Source organism: Sylvia atricapilla, chromosome 9, assembly GCF_009819655.1.
Source record: "Sylvia atricapilla isolate bSylAtr1 chromosome 9, bSylAtr1.pri, whole genome shotgun sequence".
NCBI classification, from domain to species: domain Eukaryota; kingdom Metazoa; phylum Chordata; class Aves; order Passeriformes; family Sylviidae; genus Sylvia; species Sylvia atricapilla.
Genome location: NC_089148.1, coordinates 25,354,034 through 25,372,766, shown reverse-complemented (window position 1 = coordinate 25,372,766; position 18,733 = coordinate 25,354,034). Strand labels below are relative to the sequence as shown.

Sequence of the window (18,733 nt, the reverse complement as noted above, 5' to 3'; positions counted from 1 at the left end):
CACTGCCCCCCAGGACATGCCCCCACAAAGCTGTCCCCTGTGGCTCTGCTGTCCCTGCAGGTGTCTGAGTGCAGCTGGCCCGTCCGGCAGGCGCCCAGCCTGCACAACCTCTACGCTGTCTGCAAGAACATGCACAACTGGCTGCAGCAGAACCCCAAAAACGTCTGTGTCATCCACTGCATGGTGAGTGCAGCCCACAGCAGCCAGCCCAGGGGCTCAGGGGTCTCAGGTCACGCTGCTCGTGGAGTGTCTGGAGTCTGTGTATGAAATGTGGGAGCTTAGGGCTTTTGGATAATTCATTAATATGATTAAGTGGAAGCTGGTTATTGTTTGTATTTGTACATTTTAAAACTATTGTTCAGGTGATGATGCATTACTCGGTCGGCGCTTCCATTCTGTTCACGTGTTTGGTATGTGCTTTTTAGGAAATGTGATTGTTACAGTCTAGTGTTTCATGGCCCTCTTTTATTTAGTTCTTGCTGTCTTGGAATTTTTGTCTTTCCAGTATGTTTGTTTCTTCTTTCTTATTTTGGAACAATTTATGTCTTAGTAGCTTCGAGGAATTCTAGAGGGTTCTGATAAGAACAGCTGAAGGCAGTTTGGCTGGAGCACATTGTGGCTTCAGCTGGTCAAACACATGTGAGAACAGGGCCAATTCCTGGGAGAGGAGGGGTGGGGTGGGATTGACCCAGAGGAAGGGACATCATCATCACCCAAAGCTCAGCTGCAAGAGAATCACTGAGGGAGAAGCAGCAATGCAAAGCAAGAGAGGTCCAACTCATTCTCTGGGAGAAAGGTTTGAATTTCAGCCAAGAGTTGTCAGCTTGCTGTGCCTTGCCCAGAGCAGCTGTGGCTGCCCCTGGATCCCTGGACGTGTCCAAGGCCAGGTTGGATGGGGCTTGGAGCAGCCTGGGACAGTGGGAGATGTCCCTGTCCATGGCAGAGGGTGGCACCGGGTGGCCTTTGAGGCTCCTCCCAACACAGACCATTCTGTGGTTCTGTGATTTGCATTTTAATCTGAGTGGTCACAGGAGAAAATGCAGCCTTTAGACTGAAGGGGGCTGGAAATTGGGCAGAAAACAGAGCTGGGGATCCTGTCCAGCTGTGAAATGGAGATTGTTGAAGTCTCTGGCCATCAGGAGCGGTCAGGCCTGGCTGAAGGAGCTCCTCTGCTCTGTGGGAAAGCCCCCAGGGATTATCCAGCACTGGCCATGCTGGGCTGTGTGAGGCTGCTGTGATCCTGGATCGCTCCTCATTTACTCCATCCAACCTTTCACGCTGACAGCACTGCCCAAAAGCAGAGCTCTGCTTTGCTCCTGGAGCCCAAATTAAACCAGGAGGCTGTCAGCCCTGATCAGCAGAACCTGGGAGGAATGGAGGAAATGACTGAGCCCAAACTGCACACAGCTCCCATGTGAGGCTGGCATTTCTGCCTTGCACAGCACAGCCAGAGGCTCCAGGACGTAAATTCCCTTCAAACAGAGAGAAGGATGCACTTGATGCCTCTAATCCTGGAAATCCAGCTCAAAAATCCAATTCCTTTCCTGTCTTTTGAGCAATGGAGATATATATATATATATATATAAACCCACTCTAGTTTATATGGACCTGAGGGATGTTGTCAGAAACAACTGGCAGGGGCTCAGCTTGGTAAAAAGCAAACAGCCTGTTCATGTCAGCAGGTTCTTGGGGTCTGGAGCAGCTCCAGCACAGAAAATCCTACAGAAAGTGGCTGAAATGCATAAAAGGTGCCTGAAAAAAAAAACCCCAAAAAACACCAAATTGCAAGGAGCAAGAGTGGTGAGGCCTTCAGTTGTGGATTGCCCATGCCTGGAAGTGTTCAAAGGGATTTGGAGCAACTTGGGATGGTGGAAGGTGTCTATCAGGAACGCAGGGCACTGGGAATACATTGATTTTCTCCTGCTCTTCCTGTATTTTTGATCTATCAGTATGACTCAGCAAACTTTCCCCCATAATCACCTTAAAAAAACCCCATCAGGAGCAATGTGTAAGCTCAGAGCTGTGGAGGTGTTTGGGTGAGGCAGCCCGGGGCTGGATTTTTTTGTTTGTTTGTTTATCCTTTTGCAGGATAAATTTGCATGAGAGGGCTGCCTGCAGCTGTAGGACGGGTGCACTCTGACCTCTGTGGTCACTTCCAGGCCTGTGTTTGAAATAATTCTAAAATTACACCTGGGGAGCAGCCACAAAACACCAACATTTGCAGCCAAAATGTTCTTGTGGGCTTCCCAACCACCCTCAGCTTTGGCTGCTGCCTGGATTTTATCTTAGTTTTTCTTCTTCACTGAAGTCCTGGGTGTTGAACAAATGGCACAGAATTCAAATTTCCCCATCATCTTGTGGTTTCCATCCTAGTCTTTCTGGATAAACTGTATTTTGTGATGTCAGGAGGAGTGGAGAGCGGAAATTCGAGGGATCTTTCTGATGCTCACAGTTTTTCCTCTCTGCCCTTTCCCTTGGCAGGACGGCCGTGCAGCCTCAGCAGTTCTGGTCAGTGCAATGTTCTGTTTCTGTCACCTCTTCTCTCATCCTGGCCCTGCTGTGCAGCTGCTGAACATAAAGAGACCTGGAATTGTGCTGTGGCCATCTCACAGGAGGTACAGTACCCTGGCTCAGCGCTGTGAGCTCCATTCCTTGTGCTCAGAGCTGCCCAAAGACCTGGCAGGTGTGCTGTGCCTCAGACAGGTGTCCACATCCCACAGTGCTCCTCAGAAATCACTGGGGAGCAGGTGCTGGAAGAGCTGGTCCAGAGAAGCTGTGGGATTTCTTTCCTTGGAGCTCCTCTGTGGGGTATTGATGCCTTGGGAAGGCTGAGCTGGAACAGAGACTGGGCAGAGCTGGAGAATAAAGGAGAGATTTATTAAAAGGCCTCCAGGATCCACCTTGGGCAGGACAAGAGCCTGGCCAGGGCCACACCCAAGGTGGACCCAAAATGGACATAAAATTGACCCAAAATGGGCACAAAATGGACCCAAAATGGGCACAAAATGGACCCAGAATGGGCACAAAATGGGCACAAAATGGTCTCAAAATGGGCACAAAATGGCTGACCAGTCATGAGATCCTACATTTTTCTAAGTTTTGGTCCATTTGCACCTTGGGGTTGAATTGTCCCATTCCAGCTCCAGGCTGTGAGGTCCCATCCTTCTTGTCCCTCCCTCCAGCCCACCCTTGTTTGTGCTTTGGGGCTGAAAGTTGTCCTTGGTGTGCAGCAGGAGAAGGATTTGTTTTGTGTCCCTGCTGTGTGCAGAGCTGAGTGACACTGACTGTGAGCTCAGAGCTCACCCCTGGGCACCACAGAACCTGAAAATATGAAAGATAAAGCTGAAGGCATCAGTCCCCCCCTTTAGAGGCTGGACAAGGCCTTTTCCTTGTCGAGTCTCTATTCTAAATATCTACTAATAATAGGTGTTAACTTAAGGCGTCAGTATCACCCCCAGCACAAAATCAAGTTCAGAGACAGAGCTGTGAAGCTGCTCCTGCTCTGAGCAGACAGCAGGTGACCTTCAGATCTTCCAACACGAATTATTCCATAATTTGAGATGTCTACTGATTTCAGAGGGTGGGATTAGATGACTGCTTAAAGTCCTTCCAACAGAACCCTGGCATGTTGAACCTGTGGTTAACAGAGCCTGGGTGAATCCCTCTCCTGTCCCAGATGCACTCTTACAGAAACAGAGCTGGAGGGGCACATCCTGGGCCAGTTCCTGCTGTATCCCTACAGACACAGAGCTGGAGGGGCACATCCTGGGCCAGCTGTAGGGATGCTGGAGCACAGTCCTGGGTCTCTGCAGGAATGGCACTGCCACGTGATTTTGAGGCAGATTTTGCATGTGAAATGAAAGAAACGGAGGTTCCATACCTGGTTTCCTCTGCCTGCAGGTACATCGGGTACATTTGTGACCTAATAGCAGACAAACCCGTCATCCCCCACTGCAAACCACTCACCATCAAGTCAGTGACCCTCAGCCCCGTCCCCTGCTTCAACAAGCAGCGCAACGGCTGCCGGCCCTTCTGCGACATCCTGAGCGGGGAGACGCGCATCCTCACCACCTCCCAGGAGTACGAGAGGATGAAGTGAGTCCCTGCAAGCCCCTGCCTCCCCTACAGCAGCCTCCTGCGCTCTGCTGTGGGATGTCTGAGCCGTAGGCATGGCCTGGCTGCTGGGGAGTGGAGATATTCACTGGGGGTTGGTGCTTGGGGTGGAAATAAATGGCCAGAGGGAGAGCGAGGTGGGCAGGAGTGGGGTAACTGCACCACATTGGGGTCTGAGGTGATCAGGAGTGGGATAACTGCACACACAGCAGGGTCTGAGGTGATCAGGAGTGGGATAACTGCACCACATTGGGGTCTGAGGTGATCAGGAGTGGGATAACTGCACCACATTGGGGTCTGAGGTGATCAGGAGTGGGATAACTGCACACACACCAGGATCTGAGGTGATCAGGAGTGGGATAACTGCACACACAGCAGGGTCTGAGGTGATCAGGAGTGGGATAACTGCACACACACCAGGATCTGAGGTGATCAGGAGTGGGATAACTGCACCACATTGGGGTCTGAGGTGATCAGGAGTGGGATAACTGCACACACAGCAGGGTCTGAGGTGATCAGGAATGGGATAACTGCACCACATTGGGGTCTGAGGTGATCAGGAGTGGGATAACTGCACACACAGCAGGGTCTGAGGTGATCAGGAGTGGGATAACTGCACACACAGCAGGGTCTGAGGTGATCAGGAGTGGGATAACTGCACACACAGCAGGGTCTGAGGTGATCAGGAATGGGATAACTGCACCACATTGGGGTCTGAGGTGATCAGGAGTGGGATAACTGCACACACAGCAGGGTCTGAGGTGATCAGGAGTGGGATAACTGCACACACAGCAGGGTCTGAGGTGATCAGGAATGGGATAACTGCACCACATTGGGGTCTGAGGGTATCAGGAGTGGGATAACTGCACAGACACCAGGATCTGAGGCTGGCAGGAAGTGAGATACCTTCCTAGAGACCATCCAGTGCTCTGTTGTTTCCCTCTGTGGAATAATTTTGCTCTAACCAAGCAGAACACTGAATGCTCCTCCTCGCTGGGCCTGAAGGAGGTGGGACACGTGGCAGAAGGGAACTTAACCCTTCTCCTTTTCCTCCTCTTCCCCTCCAAGAGAATACCGCGTGCAGGAGGGCAAAGTCCTGATCCCCCTGGGAGCCACTGTCCATGGAGATGTTGTTGTCTCTGTCTACCACATGAGATCCACCATCGGGGGACGCCTCCAAGCCAAGGTTAGGAGCAGGTTTCACTTCTCTTGTGGGCAGCTAAGAGCTGGATAAACGTGGAATCTCCATCATTCGCCTGAGGATAGATTTGAAGCTCGAATATTCAAGTTGCAGAGTGAATATTTTCCTCCTCTCCGCTCATTATTGGTGCCTTTTGCTGTGTAGATGACGTTTCCCTGAGGATAGATTTGAAACTTGAATATTCAAGTTGCAGAGTGAATATTTTCCTCCTTTCTGCTCATCATTGGTGCCTTTTGCTGTGTAGATGACGTTTCCCTGAGGCCTCGACTCCGAGTGAAATTGTTTTGTATTTTTTTGGGACACAAAAACCAATGTATTCAGTGGGAACAGCTTCATTTCATTGCCAAACTGATAAGCAGATCCCAGGAATAAAGAGAAGCAGGGAAAGAAGGCCTGTTCCTGAAGGCTCTCTGCTGTACAGAGGCTGCAGCAGCAGGGTTGAAGGCAGATGGAAATATTGGAAATATTTGGAAATACAGAAAAGGAAATATTTCCTGTAGAACAAGCAGAATGCATTCAGTTATGCAGCAGTTAAGATTTAACTAAGGGTAGAATTAACTAACTCCTGTATTTAAGCCCTTGTTCAGTCTGGTTCTCTCTGCTTTTTTTTTTTTTTTTCCCTTTTCAGATGACCAACACACAAATATTTCAAATTCAATTTCACACTGGATTCATTGCCCTGGGAACAACCACTCTCAAATTCACCAAGTGAGTGTTTGAAGCTGAACATTAATCAAACCCGATGCATAAAAGCCTGACGAAGGCTGAGGCAGAACAGTCACAGATGAAATATGAAAAGCCTGAACACACTGAAAGCCTTTTTATAGCTTTCCAGAAATATTCTTCCCTTTTCAACTGGACCACTCTTGTCCCCTTTAGGCCTGAGCTGGATGCCTGTGACTCTCCAGACAAATACCCTCAGCTCTTTCATGTTATACTGGACATAGAAATACAGTCTGCAGACAGACAGACTGAATTAACTCCCCCCTGGGAGAACTTCACCACAAAAGACATCAACCCCTCCATCCTCTTCTCCTCCCACCAGGAGCACCAGGACACTCTTGCTCTGGCAGGTAAGGGCTGCAGGGATTGATTCCCTCTCCATGATTCCTTCCTGCTGAGCTGGGGTGTCGTTTAACCCCACCTGTCCCCTGCTCTGTGCTGCAGGCAGAGGTGCCACGGATTCCCCCCAGGACAACATCAGGAACGTTGGGCAGAGCGCGTTCTTCTCCTCCCTCAGCTGGCAAGGTAGGCAAGGCTTGGTCTTGGGAGTCAAATCTGCCTCAAAGAACACAAAGAGCTCCTGTTCCCCTGCCTGGAGCATGGAGTGAGGCTGAGCGATCCCACTTTTGAGATCAGACCCCAGAGCTGTTGCAATGGAGTGGGGATTCCTGTCCTACAACATCCTCTTCAAACTGAGCTCTGTGGGACCAGTTCTGGGGTCAACCTTCACCCCAGGCCTCCTTCGTGCTAAAACTTGACATAAATCAGCCTTGATGAGAAAATTTAGGTGAATCTTGCCAAAGGAATCATGGGATCATTTAGGTTGGAAAAGACCTTTAAGGTCGAGTCCAACCATTCCCCAGCACTGCCAAGGCCACACTGACAATGTCCCCTAGTGCCACATCCTCCATGGGGATGGGGACCCCAGCTGTGCCAGGGCTGCAAAACCCTTCTGGGGAAGAAATTTGCCATCTTTTATTTTAGAAAAGAAAAAAAAATATTTTAGCCAAAATGCTGCTGTGCTTTTCTCTGTTCTGCTTGTAAGCTGATTTTTTTTTATCTTAACGGGACCTTTGGCGATGACCGAACTAACAGCTGCCTAATTTTATTTTCAATCATCATTTAGATCAGAAATCTGACAAAAGTAGCTCTCACCCCACCTCAGAGGATCGAGCAGCGTTGGTGCATGAGGAAAGCGAACAGTCAGATGACGAACTCTTGTCCCTTTCCAGTCAGCACAGCAACGCCAGCGGTGACAAGCCCCACGGGACACCCAAACACAGCAAAAAGCAGCAAGAACCTCCAGCTCCAGCAGCAGCATCATCATCAGCACCTCCTCCTGAAGACGTGGACCTGCTGGGCCTGGATGGCAGCCCCATGAGCAAGAGCTTTCCCTCGCAGCCCAGCGCTGCCCCTTCTAACTCTGACCTGCTGAATGATTTGTTTGGGGTCGGCAGCACCTCCCAGAGCCCCGGGGGAGCTGCTGCAGAGGAGGTTTTCCAGGTGGGGACACCTGGATCCGTGCAGTCCACCCCGCGGCGCTCCGCGGCTTCGGCGTCACCGTCGCCCAGGGTAGGAGAAGGTAATGGTGGCTTTGCCCACAGAGGGGGGATTTGGGGCTTGGAGGGGCCCTCTGGGGGTTCTGCTCTTGGGGGATCCCCTCTTTCATGTGAGGGGATCCCAACCAGCCCCTCTGCTCTAGGTTGGTGCATCCTCACCAAAGCACTTTGGGGTTTGGAGGCTCCTCACACCTCCAGATGGGATAAAGCACAGGAGATTCCACAGGAAAACGCCACAGCCACTGGAAATCCTCAGTTTTGCTCTCATTCCATGTCCCATAGTGCGCAGGAGGAGGTTATGAGTTTAAAAAAAATCCTCTAGGGTTTAAAAAAAAATCCTCTGGGGGTTTGGGTAGGACCTCCAGCACTATGAGTTGAATTTCTCTTTTAACTAAAGGGGGTTTGGAGCTGTGAGAGTGATCCTGGACTAGGAAATCGAGAATTTCTGTTTCTTCCAAGACCAGGCTGCAGGGGCTGGTTGGATAGATATTAGGGAGAGGGATCTTTTGAAGGATAAAGCAGAGCAAGTGCAAAGAGAGAGAAGAATCCAAGTTTCAGTGGGAGAAATTGGTCACTTGTACCTGGAGAAGGTTTCTCTTGCTGTGGCTGTTGTGGGCTAATCTGAGAGCTCTCACCCAGAGGAGGTTTTGCAGACACACACACAAGAGGTGCAGCAACAGAGCAGGAAAAGATTTAGGGATTTATGAGCTCTGCAGAGCCAGAACCACACAGCTCAGTTGTCCCAAGCCAGGAAAACAAGGATAAGAACTTGGGAAATGAGTGAAGAGTAGTGATTGAGTAATATAAGTAATGAGTAGCATCATTACCACAGTGCAGAGCTGCAAGGGGTTGTGCCTTTCAGGATGCTTTTGACCTTGAACTTGTTGACAAGCATCTGAGTGACTTCACAGGAGTTTCTTCTCCTGTGAATTGAATTTGTTGAATTCTCCTGTGGTTGAATTTGTTGGGGTTTTACATAAAAGAGAGAAAACTGCACAAACTGATCAAAAATGGAGTTGGAGAAGAACTGGATTTTTGTAACAAGTGATGTAGGAAAGAGATCCATTGTTTTCTAAAGCTGTTTCTACAAGCTCTTTTATCCCCAGCATGGATAACCTTTACCAGCCTGAAATCATCTTGAGAGGAAGCAGGAATGGCAGGAATTGCACCAGGGCAGTAACTCCAAGCTCCAGACTGTCTTCCACTCTCCACTGACAGTTAAAACTCCATCAGAAGATCCTGGAATACTTTAACACTCCCTTTGCCTGGCTCTAAATTCGCCCTCCCTTAGGAGACCAGAGATGGGGTCAGTTTTTTGCCATGACCAAGTTATGGGGGCTCTTTAGGTGCCCAGAATTTGGGATATTGATGCTCCCCCACAGTGTCAGGCTACCTGCAGGCATCACAGCTCCTCTCCCCACAGCATCACCCTCCTTACCCTGAAGCACATTCCTGGTGCAAGTTAATAATTTCATTTTCTCAAATGTGTTTTCGCAGCCGCTGCCTTTGATCCGTTTGGAAGCAGCCCCAAGCAAACAGGTCCAGACCTCCTGGGTTCCTTCCTTGGCTCCTCAGCTGTCCCTGGGGATCCTTTCCTTCAAGCCACAAGAAGCCCTTCACCAACTGTGCACAGCGATCCCTTTCACATGGGTGAGAAAGGGGAGGCTCTTCCAGGGTGTTTAAATAAATGTAAAATGTTGCTTTGAAGTAGAAATGGAGCCATTAAGTACAAACTGATGCTTGCCATAAAACGACTCTAAACCACAGAAACCCCACGAAACAGGAAAGAGCTTTTGGTCTCTGGACTTGAAGTATATTCAGCATCTGAAGTGTGGTAGGATGAGCTGAGTTTTGCTCAGGTCTTAGAGTTAATTAATAGGCTATTTATAAAAATAAAAAAAAAGAGGCCATGAGGAATGTCTGCCCACGTGTTCCTGTGGTTATGAGGTCTCCTTTGAAGCAAACTACAATTAATTGCACTAAACACAGCCATATTTAGAGAAAACACACATCCTTTGGTGATGCTAGCTGCAGGCATCAACTTTCTTTAGCTCCAGTACTAACCCTAGCCAAATTCACAGCTGAATCTGACTGAAGAGAAGGAATTTTCTCCTCTTTGTTTGAAAGTTCCCTAATTTCCTCCTTCTCACCCCCAAAATTTGGTGTGTAACCCGGTCTGAAACACATTCAGCCAAGGATTTGTTTGTGCCTGATCATCTAACACGTGCTCCTTGGGAGTATCTCCCTGGAAAATTGGAAGGGACCTTAAAGATCACCCTGATCCATGGCAGGGCCATCTCCCACATGAGGTTCTTAGACTCTGTAGAGTCCCAGTGGCTCCTGGTGGGCACTGGGCCATGCTGGTTTTGCTGGACTGCTTTGAGATACTGATATCAATCATTCCAATCCTTCTCTTCAGCCTCGAGCACTCCGACGGTTTCCATCCAACCAGATGTTTCCAGTGGTTGGGACTGGCCCAATAAAGCAGGTATGTGTCATAAAATTCAGGGTGCTTATGATGCCTTCAGTTTTAGATTTGCTATATTTTCATGTTCTGTGGTGCCCAGGGGTGCAGCTCTGAGCTCACAGTCAGTGTCACTCAGCTCTGCACACAGCAGGGACACAAAACAAATCCTTCTCCTGCTGCACACCAAGGACAACTTTCAGCCCCAAAGCACAAACAAGGGTGGGCTGGAGGGAGGGACAAGGACGGGACTCCATAATCTGAAGCTGCAATTGGATGATTAAACCCCAATAGGCAAACAGACCAAAAACTTATAAAAATGTGAGACCAAGTGACTGAGCGTCCATTTTGTGCCCATTTTGTGTCCATTTTGTGCCCATTTTGTGTCCACCTTGGGTGTAGCTGTGGCCAGGCTCTTGTCCTGCTCAGGGTGGATCCTAAAGGCCTTTTAATAAATCCCTACTTTATTCTCCAGCTCTGTGCAGTCTCTGTTCCAGCTCAGCCTTCCCAAGGCATCAGAAAAAATAAAACCCAAAACCCCAAAACTTTAAGGAGCTCTTAAAAACAAAGACAAAATGCTGACAGTGACTGCAAAGAACAGTTCCCTCTAGGGATTTCCATATTAAAAAGGAAAAATAAAAATAAATCTGGGTTTGTTTCCTCAAGAGCTCAGAGCAGCACAGGTGAGGGGAGAGTGTCCACAGGTTGTTTCATTCCATGTAGAGCCACGGGAAGCACCTGGGAGGTGCTGTGCATTCCCAGCATGCCACTAAATGATTGCATGATTCCTTCTAATCTTGGGAAAGAGTGTGTACGGCCTCCTGAAGTTGCTTCCTGAAGGTTTCCAGTTCTTAAAATATACCCGTGTGTCACAATTCCTCTGGCAGTGCAGACAGTCTGGGAACATTCCTGCTGCTGTTGCTAATTGGGAGTGGGAGTGCAACAAGTCTGAGGCTGCTGAGGAACCTGACAATGGTACACTCAATTTTAACAGCAGTCTTCTAATATGTGGCTGAGCACCGGGGAAGAGCTGCACTCGTATCAAACAGGAGGAGAAATGTTCTTTTTTTCTTATGTGTATATATATTTTTTTTTCTTTTTAAGGTGGTCTAGGAATGGGAAGTAAGTCTGCTGCCACCAGTCCTACAGGATCCCTCCACAGCACTCCCACTCATCAGGCTAAACCCCAAACACTGGATCCATTTGCTGATCTGGGAAGCCTTGGAGCCAGTTTAGCAGGTCTGCATGCCTCATTAAAAGAAGGAAAATAATCAATTTACCAGCATTGCTTTAGATGAATAAGCTGAGCAGCCTGGTGTGTGGGGGGCCTCTCACCCCACCTGCATGTCAATGCTGCTGCCAGGCTTTCCCTTCTGTCTGATTCCCTGTAAACTCTCACAAATCCGTGCTTTTCCTGATCCCTGGTCAAAAAAAAAAAAAAGTGCTGGCAAGGTTCAGGGAGCTCAGCAGGCTCCATGGATTGCAAAGCACAACCTCTGATAAGTCCCCACACGCTCTGGCTGAGGATGCTCTGTGTTCAAGTGCTGCCACAGGCCTGGGAGGAGAATTTGGCTCTGCAAAGCTGCTGGGGTTCTTGAGGAATTGCTTCCTTCCACACTTGACTCATTTTCCTGCTTTGTCAGAAGAGCTGTGGAATTGATCTGCCTCTAATTTGCGGTGTTATCTAAAGGTGGGGTATTTGCATCCAGCTAAAAAGCTTGACTGCTTAGAAAAGCCTTTCTCCCTTGTTTTATGTCATAAAACAACCAGCAAACGTTCAATTCCAATGTTTAAAAGGCAGTTCTGAGAAATTATCGGAGCTTTCCCTCAAGCCCAGCATTGTCGGAGTGTGGCAAATAGATTTTTCTTGCCTTTGTTGCTGCCCTCGGCTCTTTGCGAGCCCTTGTGGTTTGGTGTGATGTTTGTTTTCCCCTTTGCGTCAGTCCCAGCGTGGGGCTGGAATTCGGTTTCCCAGTTCCCTCTGCTGGATTTCGGGCTGCTCTGCAGGAGCAAAACAAAACCGCTGCCAAGGCCCGTGTCAGAGCCACCGAGGTGCTTTTAAAACACGCATTCTGTAGGAGAGTGGTGGGGTTTAAAAACAAATGGCTTGGCATCCCCAGGATATTTAAGCACATTTTTGTTGGTCGTGACTAACTCGACAGCACTTCATCCAGTTTCCATGACACATTTCCGAGCTGGGAGTTGAGTGTGGATGTCAGAGTGAAATAATAAAACATTGACACTGGGTACCTCCCACAAACACGACCAGAACCAGAGGAGCATCCCCTAAAGCAATGAGGTGCTGGGACACATCTCTGTGGATGGTTTTAACCAGCACAGAGTGAGGAGACACTATTTCAACAACACCAGCTTGGTGTTGGCACTGCCACAGGCTGCCCAGAGAGCTTCCTCATCCCTGGGAGAGCTCAAGGCCAGGCTGGACGGGGGAAAGTGGGATTGAACTGGGTGAGCTCGAAGGTCCCTCCAACTTTAACCATCATTCTGTGTTGGCATCATCCACAGAGAGCGGTGGCTCCTTGTTAGATACATCCAGGTTTCCTTGTTTCCCTGAGCCACCTCCAGTTCCTCCAACCCTCAAAGCTCAGCTACCTCCAGTTTCCCTGTCCCCCCAGGCCACCTCCAATTTCCCAAACCCTCAAAGCTCAGCTACATCCAGTTTCCCTGTTCTTTGAGCCACCTCCAATTCCCCAAACCCTTAAAGCTCAGCTACATCCAGCTTTCTGTGTTACCCTGAGCCACCTCCAATTCCTCCAACCCTCAAAGCTCAGCTACATCCAGCTTTCCTCATTTCCTTCAGCCACCTCCAATTCCCCAAACCCTTAAAGCTCAGCTACATCCAGCTTTCCCTGTCCCCCCCAAGCCCCTCCAATTCCCCAAACCCCCAAAGCTCAGCTCTACAAACACCTCACAGAGCGCCCTCGGGGCAAAAAGCGATGCGGCAAAAACCTCGTGGCGGAGCCTGGCGCAGAACCCGGGGGGGTTTTGGTCGGCTCAGTGCCCTGTTTTAACTCCCCCAGTTAAATCCCTGCCGTCGCTGTCCACAGGTGGCCCCTCGTTCGCCAGCAAGCCCACCACGCCCACGGGCATGGGCGGGGGCTTCCCGCCGTCGCCGCAGAAGCCGCCGGTGGGTGGCAGCGGGTGGCAGCAGGGCACGGGCTACGGCTGGCAGGGGACACAGCCCAAAGCTCAGCCCAGCGTGCCCCACGCCTCCCCCCAGAACAAACCCAACTACAACGTCAGCTTCTCGGCCGCGGGGCCGCAGGGGGACAGGGGGAAAGGAGCCGCTAATGTCGGTAAGAGCCTTGGGATTCGGTATCCGGAGGGTTGGTCCCCACCCATCCCTGATGTCCCTTTGGTTTGTGGGGTAGGGCTAAGCAAGACAGGCACGGTGATTGTGTGGGGCTTTATGCTGTCCTAGATGGTAAACTGTGCTATTTAGGGAGTCCTGTATTCCAAATGAGCTTCCAAAATTATCCTGGAAGTGTCCAAGGCCAGGTTGGACGGGGCTTGGAGCAACCTGGGGAGATGGGAGGTGTCCCTGCCCATGGCAGGGGACTGGAAGTGGATAAACTTTAAGATCTCTTCCAACACAAACCATTCTGGGATTCTATAATAATAATAATAACAGCTTAAAAGTAGCATTGAGTAACATTTTGTGAGAAACAGGTTCTTTCATGAGAGGTTTTTTCATGAGAACCTGTACGTTCATTAGCACTGGGAGATTGTTAATGTGATTAACCAAAGGATGTATCTTATGAGAAGACCAGTGTTTAAATGCATCCATGTGGTGATAATGGTTTCAAATCTCTGTTTTCAAGATTCCAAGCCAAAAGTGTCTGCAGATTTTGAAGATTTATTATCTGGTCAAGGGTTTAACGCTCACAAGGACAAGAAGGGCCCCAAAACAATAGCTGAGATGAGAAAAGAAGAAATGGCAAAGGAGATGGACCCTGAGAAACTAAAAGTAAGCAAAATTCTTGGTGATGTCCCAGTCATTCAATGTCCTCAACAGATTTAAAACTCCAAGGTGACATTTCTGTCCCCAACCAGACCACATCAACAATGGCTCGCTCAATGTCACTGTCTGGGCTGCTGCTCTTCCACAGCACTCCAGCCCTGATTAACAGGCACAGCTAATTGAACTAATCCTCTGCCTCATTAATCCTGCCCGCTTTGGAATTCTCTCATCTCTCCTCAATAAATTGCCAAACTGCGGATCCCTTATGAAAGGGAGTTCAGTCTGTCCTGCTCTGTGTGTGAAATATGAGACTACAAATTGGAATTGCAGGAGAGAGGACTCAGAGGAAAAGCTGCAGCAGAAGCCAAGCAGAGTTCTAAAAAACAGAACCATCCCCTCAAAATTTCTTGGTCTTAGCCTTGTGGAAAGGTTTTGGGAAGTGACAGCAACCACCCTGAACACCACCATCAGCCACAACAGCTGGGCAGAGGTCAGGCCATGGAGTGGGCAGGAGTTTTCCCAGCTCCCATTTTTATCCCCACAAAAGCTGTCGAGTCACTGAAGCTCCCCGCTGATTTGGCCTTCCCAATATAATTCTCTTTGCTCTGATGCATTTTTATTTCATTGGGCAGCTCAGCCCGGAACTGTAGAATCTATTTATGCTTTGGTTTTCACATTTACATTTTAGCTTAGCTGAGCTTAGTTTAGGTGTGCAATTAACCTTGCTAAACAACCAGACAGCTGAACACCTAATTTGTCTTTGGACTATTCCATCAAGCATTACTATGTCGGTGTTTTCAGCAGGGATGTTGCTCAAAGTCTGTCTTAACTTTCAAGCCGCGATATAAAAATTAATGACAATTAGACAGTTAGGTTTTCTAAAGCATGGAAAGAAATTCAAGATGCTCCCCGGGGTCACAGCTATTCAAATGAAGAAACTTTGTCCAGGTGAAACGTCTGACGTGAGGCAATAATGGAGGTTTTCTGCAGGTGCTGGAGTGGATCGAAGGGAAGGAGAGGAACATCAGGGCACTGCTGTCCACCATGCACACGGTGCTGTGGGCAGGGGAGACCAAGTGGAAGCCTGTGAGTATGGCAGACCTGGTTACTCCAGAGCAGGTGAAGAAGGTGTACAGGCGGGCTGTGCTCGTCGTTCACCCCGACAAGGTAAGGCTGGGCTGCCTCCACCTCGGGGGGAAGCCATCAGCTCTGATTATAGAGAGTGCTGGATGGGATCGCTGGGTTGATTGCTGCAAACTGCTCTGTAGAAAGTGGGAGCTCAAGATTTTTGCTGGTTTCTGGAAGTTAGGAACTCTACACTCATCCCTGGATGTCGGTAGAGGACGTGAAATGAAGGACACGCAGGCAGTGAGTCGCCAGGGCAAGAAAGAGGGGTTTGTTATTTTGACCTCGATTTATACAGATTTTGGACAATGACCAGGGACTGGGCAATGAGGTTGACACCTCTCCAACCACACTGGTCAAACTAGAAGTCCATCAATTGTCCTTCCTCCGGAGAGGAATGTGAAAACAAGAAGAACATTTTCTAAAACATCACTTTTGTTTGCATGAAAGTCTGTGAGAAACTCCACTACAAAAATGCAAACATCAGAAGGCTGAAAAAGGTCAAGGCAACACCTGGAAGTGTTCAAGGCCAGGTTGGAGCAACCTGGGATAGTGGAAGGTGTCCCTGCCTGTGGAACCATTTAGTCTTTAAGGTCTCTCCCAAACCAGTCAAGAGTTTTGTGAAACCACTCCCAGCCCCAAGACTGTGCCTGGAACCTGCTGCTTCAAGCAGCAGAAATTCAGAGCTTTTGTCACCCTCACTTTGACTCTCAGCCGTTCTGCTGCTGGGCAAGAGCTCCTGCTAAAGGAGATCCAAATCCAACTCCTACAGTGGAACCATCAGCTTGTTTGATTGCCCAGCTTGTGGCTTATTATTTGGAAGGTTACATTTATTATGCCCATGGGACAGTGCTTTATCCCACTCCGGGGGGGTTTCAGCTCTGAGAAGCAGCAAAGCCAAGAAATTCTTAAGGACAGCAGCCCTCCAGAGTAGCTTATTTTTGTCAAGGAAAAAAATGAATATTCATGGAACTGCTTGGGAATCTGCTCAGGTGCCAGCTGTTGTGGTTGTGTTTGGGAGCTCTGATATTCCTCTTTTCTCTCTGTTTTTCTTCCAGGCTACTGGACAGCCCTATGAACAATATGCAAAGATGATATTTATGGAGCTAAACGATGCCTGGTCAGAATTTGAAAACCAAGGACAAAAACCCTTGTATTAGGTACTTTCTCAGCCTCCACTCCAGACCCGTGCTAGTGCTTATATAGTCTCTTGTCACAAATGTCACAGATCAACCAAAATCCGGCTGGAAATTCAGAAGTTTCAGAAAACTAAGAGCCTAATACTTATCACGAAGAACATGAGAAAGGTTTCCTAAGAGTTGTCTCCAGAATCCTGAGCTCAGAGGAACTCTGGCCACCTGGCTCACCCTACCAGAGCCACAGCGTTGCAGTTTCTGGTAACTTTTCTATTTTATTTTGGATTCCAGTGGGACAAGAGAGAACACATACTGGGAAAAGATGGAATTGGTCTGTCTCCAACAAAGTGTAGCTGGTGAATTTCCTACTTTTTATTTATTTATTTATTTATTTGGTGAGATGTGATATGGCAATGCTTCAGTTGTGTTCAACAACTGCTGGTGAGGCTCAAACTTCGATGTACCTTTTGTTTTTTTTTCCTCTGGGTTTGGATGGAATGATCCAATTGAAGTGCTCAGCTGTGGTTTAGGCACGCTCCTAACAGTCACCATTTGCTGCTTAATTGCTCATCTAGTGTAGTCTGGCTGAAAGGAGCCAAAGCTGAATCCTGGGCTGGGTCAGTGTGGCAGCTGCTCGCTGCTTTTGCATTAATGCCGTGCTTCACCTCCCAGCCCCGCAGAGAAACGTGCAGAATTCCTCAGCGAGGGCTTTGCAACGAGCCCTTGGTTCAACAGCCCCTTGTTGGTTGGTTAAGCAGCAGTTTTGGGGAGGGGAAGGTTGAATCCACCCTGTCCGAGCGGGGAATGAGCCAGTGCTGCACTTCCCATGGTTCCCATCAGCAGCTTGAAACCATCAAAGAAATACCAACAGCTTCAAATTCTGCTGGAAAGGTTTAGAAACTTCCCTGTTTCTAGGTAACACTTGCCCTCCTGAGGATTCAGAACTTTTTCCAGCCCACTTGTATCACCTTTATGCCTTTATCAGCTCCAGAGCACTTGGCCAAGGCTCTTGGCAGGCTGAAACCTGTTGCAACTTCATTTTTCAGATCATGGTGTACACGAGCTGTCACACAGACATCCACAGACCAGGTCTGATTTCTGAGGTCACTCCAGTGCAAATTGATTATCTCAAAAGTTTATATTGGACCAAAGCAATAACATCCCAAGGAAATCTCTCTGCTGCTGAAGCTGAAGCGGCTTTCCTAGTTCAGAAGCGAGCTGAAATTCAAACTTCACCCCAAATTCTGGCATTCTTTTGTAGAGTAACTCAAGCTAGCAGTTTATTTACCAACACCTACCCGTATTTGAGGGATATTGAGAAGCTGGGCAGGAAATAAAATGTGTATTTACTGCCTCAGGAACAGGTTGCCATCGGATGTGAGTCTCAAAGGCTGGTGGTTTTCCAAGACAATCCACTACTTGTTGCACTTACATTTTCAAGTGGCAAAGCTATTACTGCAAAGACAGTGTGTCAAAGTACATGGCTATCTGTATAAAACTCATCCTTTTGTTGTACTGGTCCATTATTTACTGCCATTAACTGAAAATGTGAAACCAACACATAGGTCTCCTTTTATATAAAAGACCTTAAGATAATAGTAACAAACTGGATGTTATTTATTAATGTTTTGATCCAGTATGTGCTTGTCTTATTTAAAGAGATAACTGGAATGTGAATCATGTTCCTGTGATTTGTTGGTTTATTGTTTCTCATTCACATTTGTAGATATTGTGACCTATGCCTATATAATAAAAAAAAAAGGATCTCATTACTATAACGTACTTTTTTTAATGATGAAAACCTCATTAGCTTTGTATCGAGTTTGTCACGGCACATAATTCTCATCCATTGACAAAATACAAATCCACCATTAAACTTTACCAAAAAACCCCACCAAAAAACAACCCAACCCCCTCAAGCTTTGATTACTTCCATCCCTAATGTTTTTATGCATGCATGAAAGTATTAGGATGTATGTATATCCAAATAGTTAACTAAAAAAAAAAACCAAAACCCCAAACCAAACCCATTCTTGTCATATCTGGTAGTGACAGAGGTTATCAATGTTCAGGTTTACTGTTTGACTAAATTATTGTAATTTTTGTAAATACGGTACATACTCGATGAAATTGTGACCGGTCTAAAACATTTGTATATACATTAAAAAGCTCAAAATCAACATATTCAGGTTATCTTTTGTGCTTGGGGCCACGACGTTCAAGATCACGAGGTGTCACTATCCCCAGGTTGGAATTCCAGGTGCTTTTCCCAAATTATTTGGGAACAACTCGGCATTGCTGTTCTTAGGCTACTGCCTTTGGAGACTCGCAGCCAAACTAGTCAGCAAACCCAAATTTTTCCCATTTTCTTTGGAAAGCATTTAGTGGATGAAGCCTGTTTGAACAAGCCTTCTGGCTCCAAGTCATTTAAAA

At 48.0% G+C, this 18,733-nt stretch overlaps 1 protein-coding gene across 1 annotated transcript in view; it reads left to right on the top strand.

Annotated features, from left to right (window-relative positions):
* The window catches only part of DNAJC6 (DnaJ heat shock protein family (Hsp40) member C6), a 35,972-nt gene extending 17,780 nt beyond the window's left edge, over positions 1-18,192 (top strand). The window contains exons 5-19 of the mRNA XM_066325345.1: positions 61-183; positions 2,482-2,615; positions 3,901-4,095; positions 5,182-5,299; positions 5,943-6,022; positions 6,194-6,387; positions 6,482-6,562; positions 7,164-7,619; positions 9,094-9,246; positions 10,016-10,084; positions 11,165-11,299; positions 13,126-13,374; positions 13,900-14,045; positions 15,030-15,206; positions 16,223-18,192. Of these exons, the coding sequence (XP_066181442.1) occupies positions 61-183; positions 2,482-2,615; positions 3,901-4,095; positions 5,182-5,299; positions 5,943-6,022; positions 6,194-6,387; positions 6,482-6,562; positions 7,164-7,619; positions 9,094-9,246; positions 10,016-10,084; positions 11,165-11,299; positions 13,126-13,374; positions 13,900-14,045; positions 15,030-15,206; positions 16,223-16,324 (2,412 nt within the window). The 3' untranslated portion in view covers positions 16,325-18,192. The remainder of the gene's footprint in view (positions 1-60; positions 184-2,481; positions 2,616-3,900; positions 4,096-5,181; positions 5,300-5,942; positions 6,023-6,193; positions 6,388-6,481; positions 6,563-7,163; positions 7,620-9,093; positions 9,247-10,015; positions 10,085-11,164; positions 11,300-13,125; positions 13,375-13,899; positions 14,046-15,029; positions 15,207-16,222) is intronic.
* The last annotated feature ends 541 nt before the right edge of the window (positions 18,193-18,733 follow it).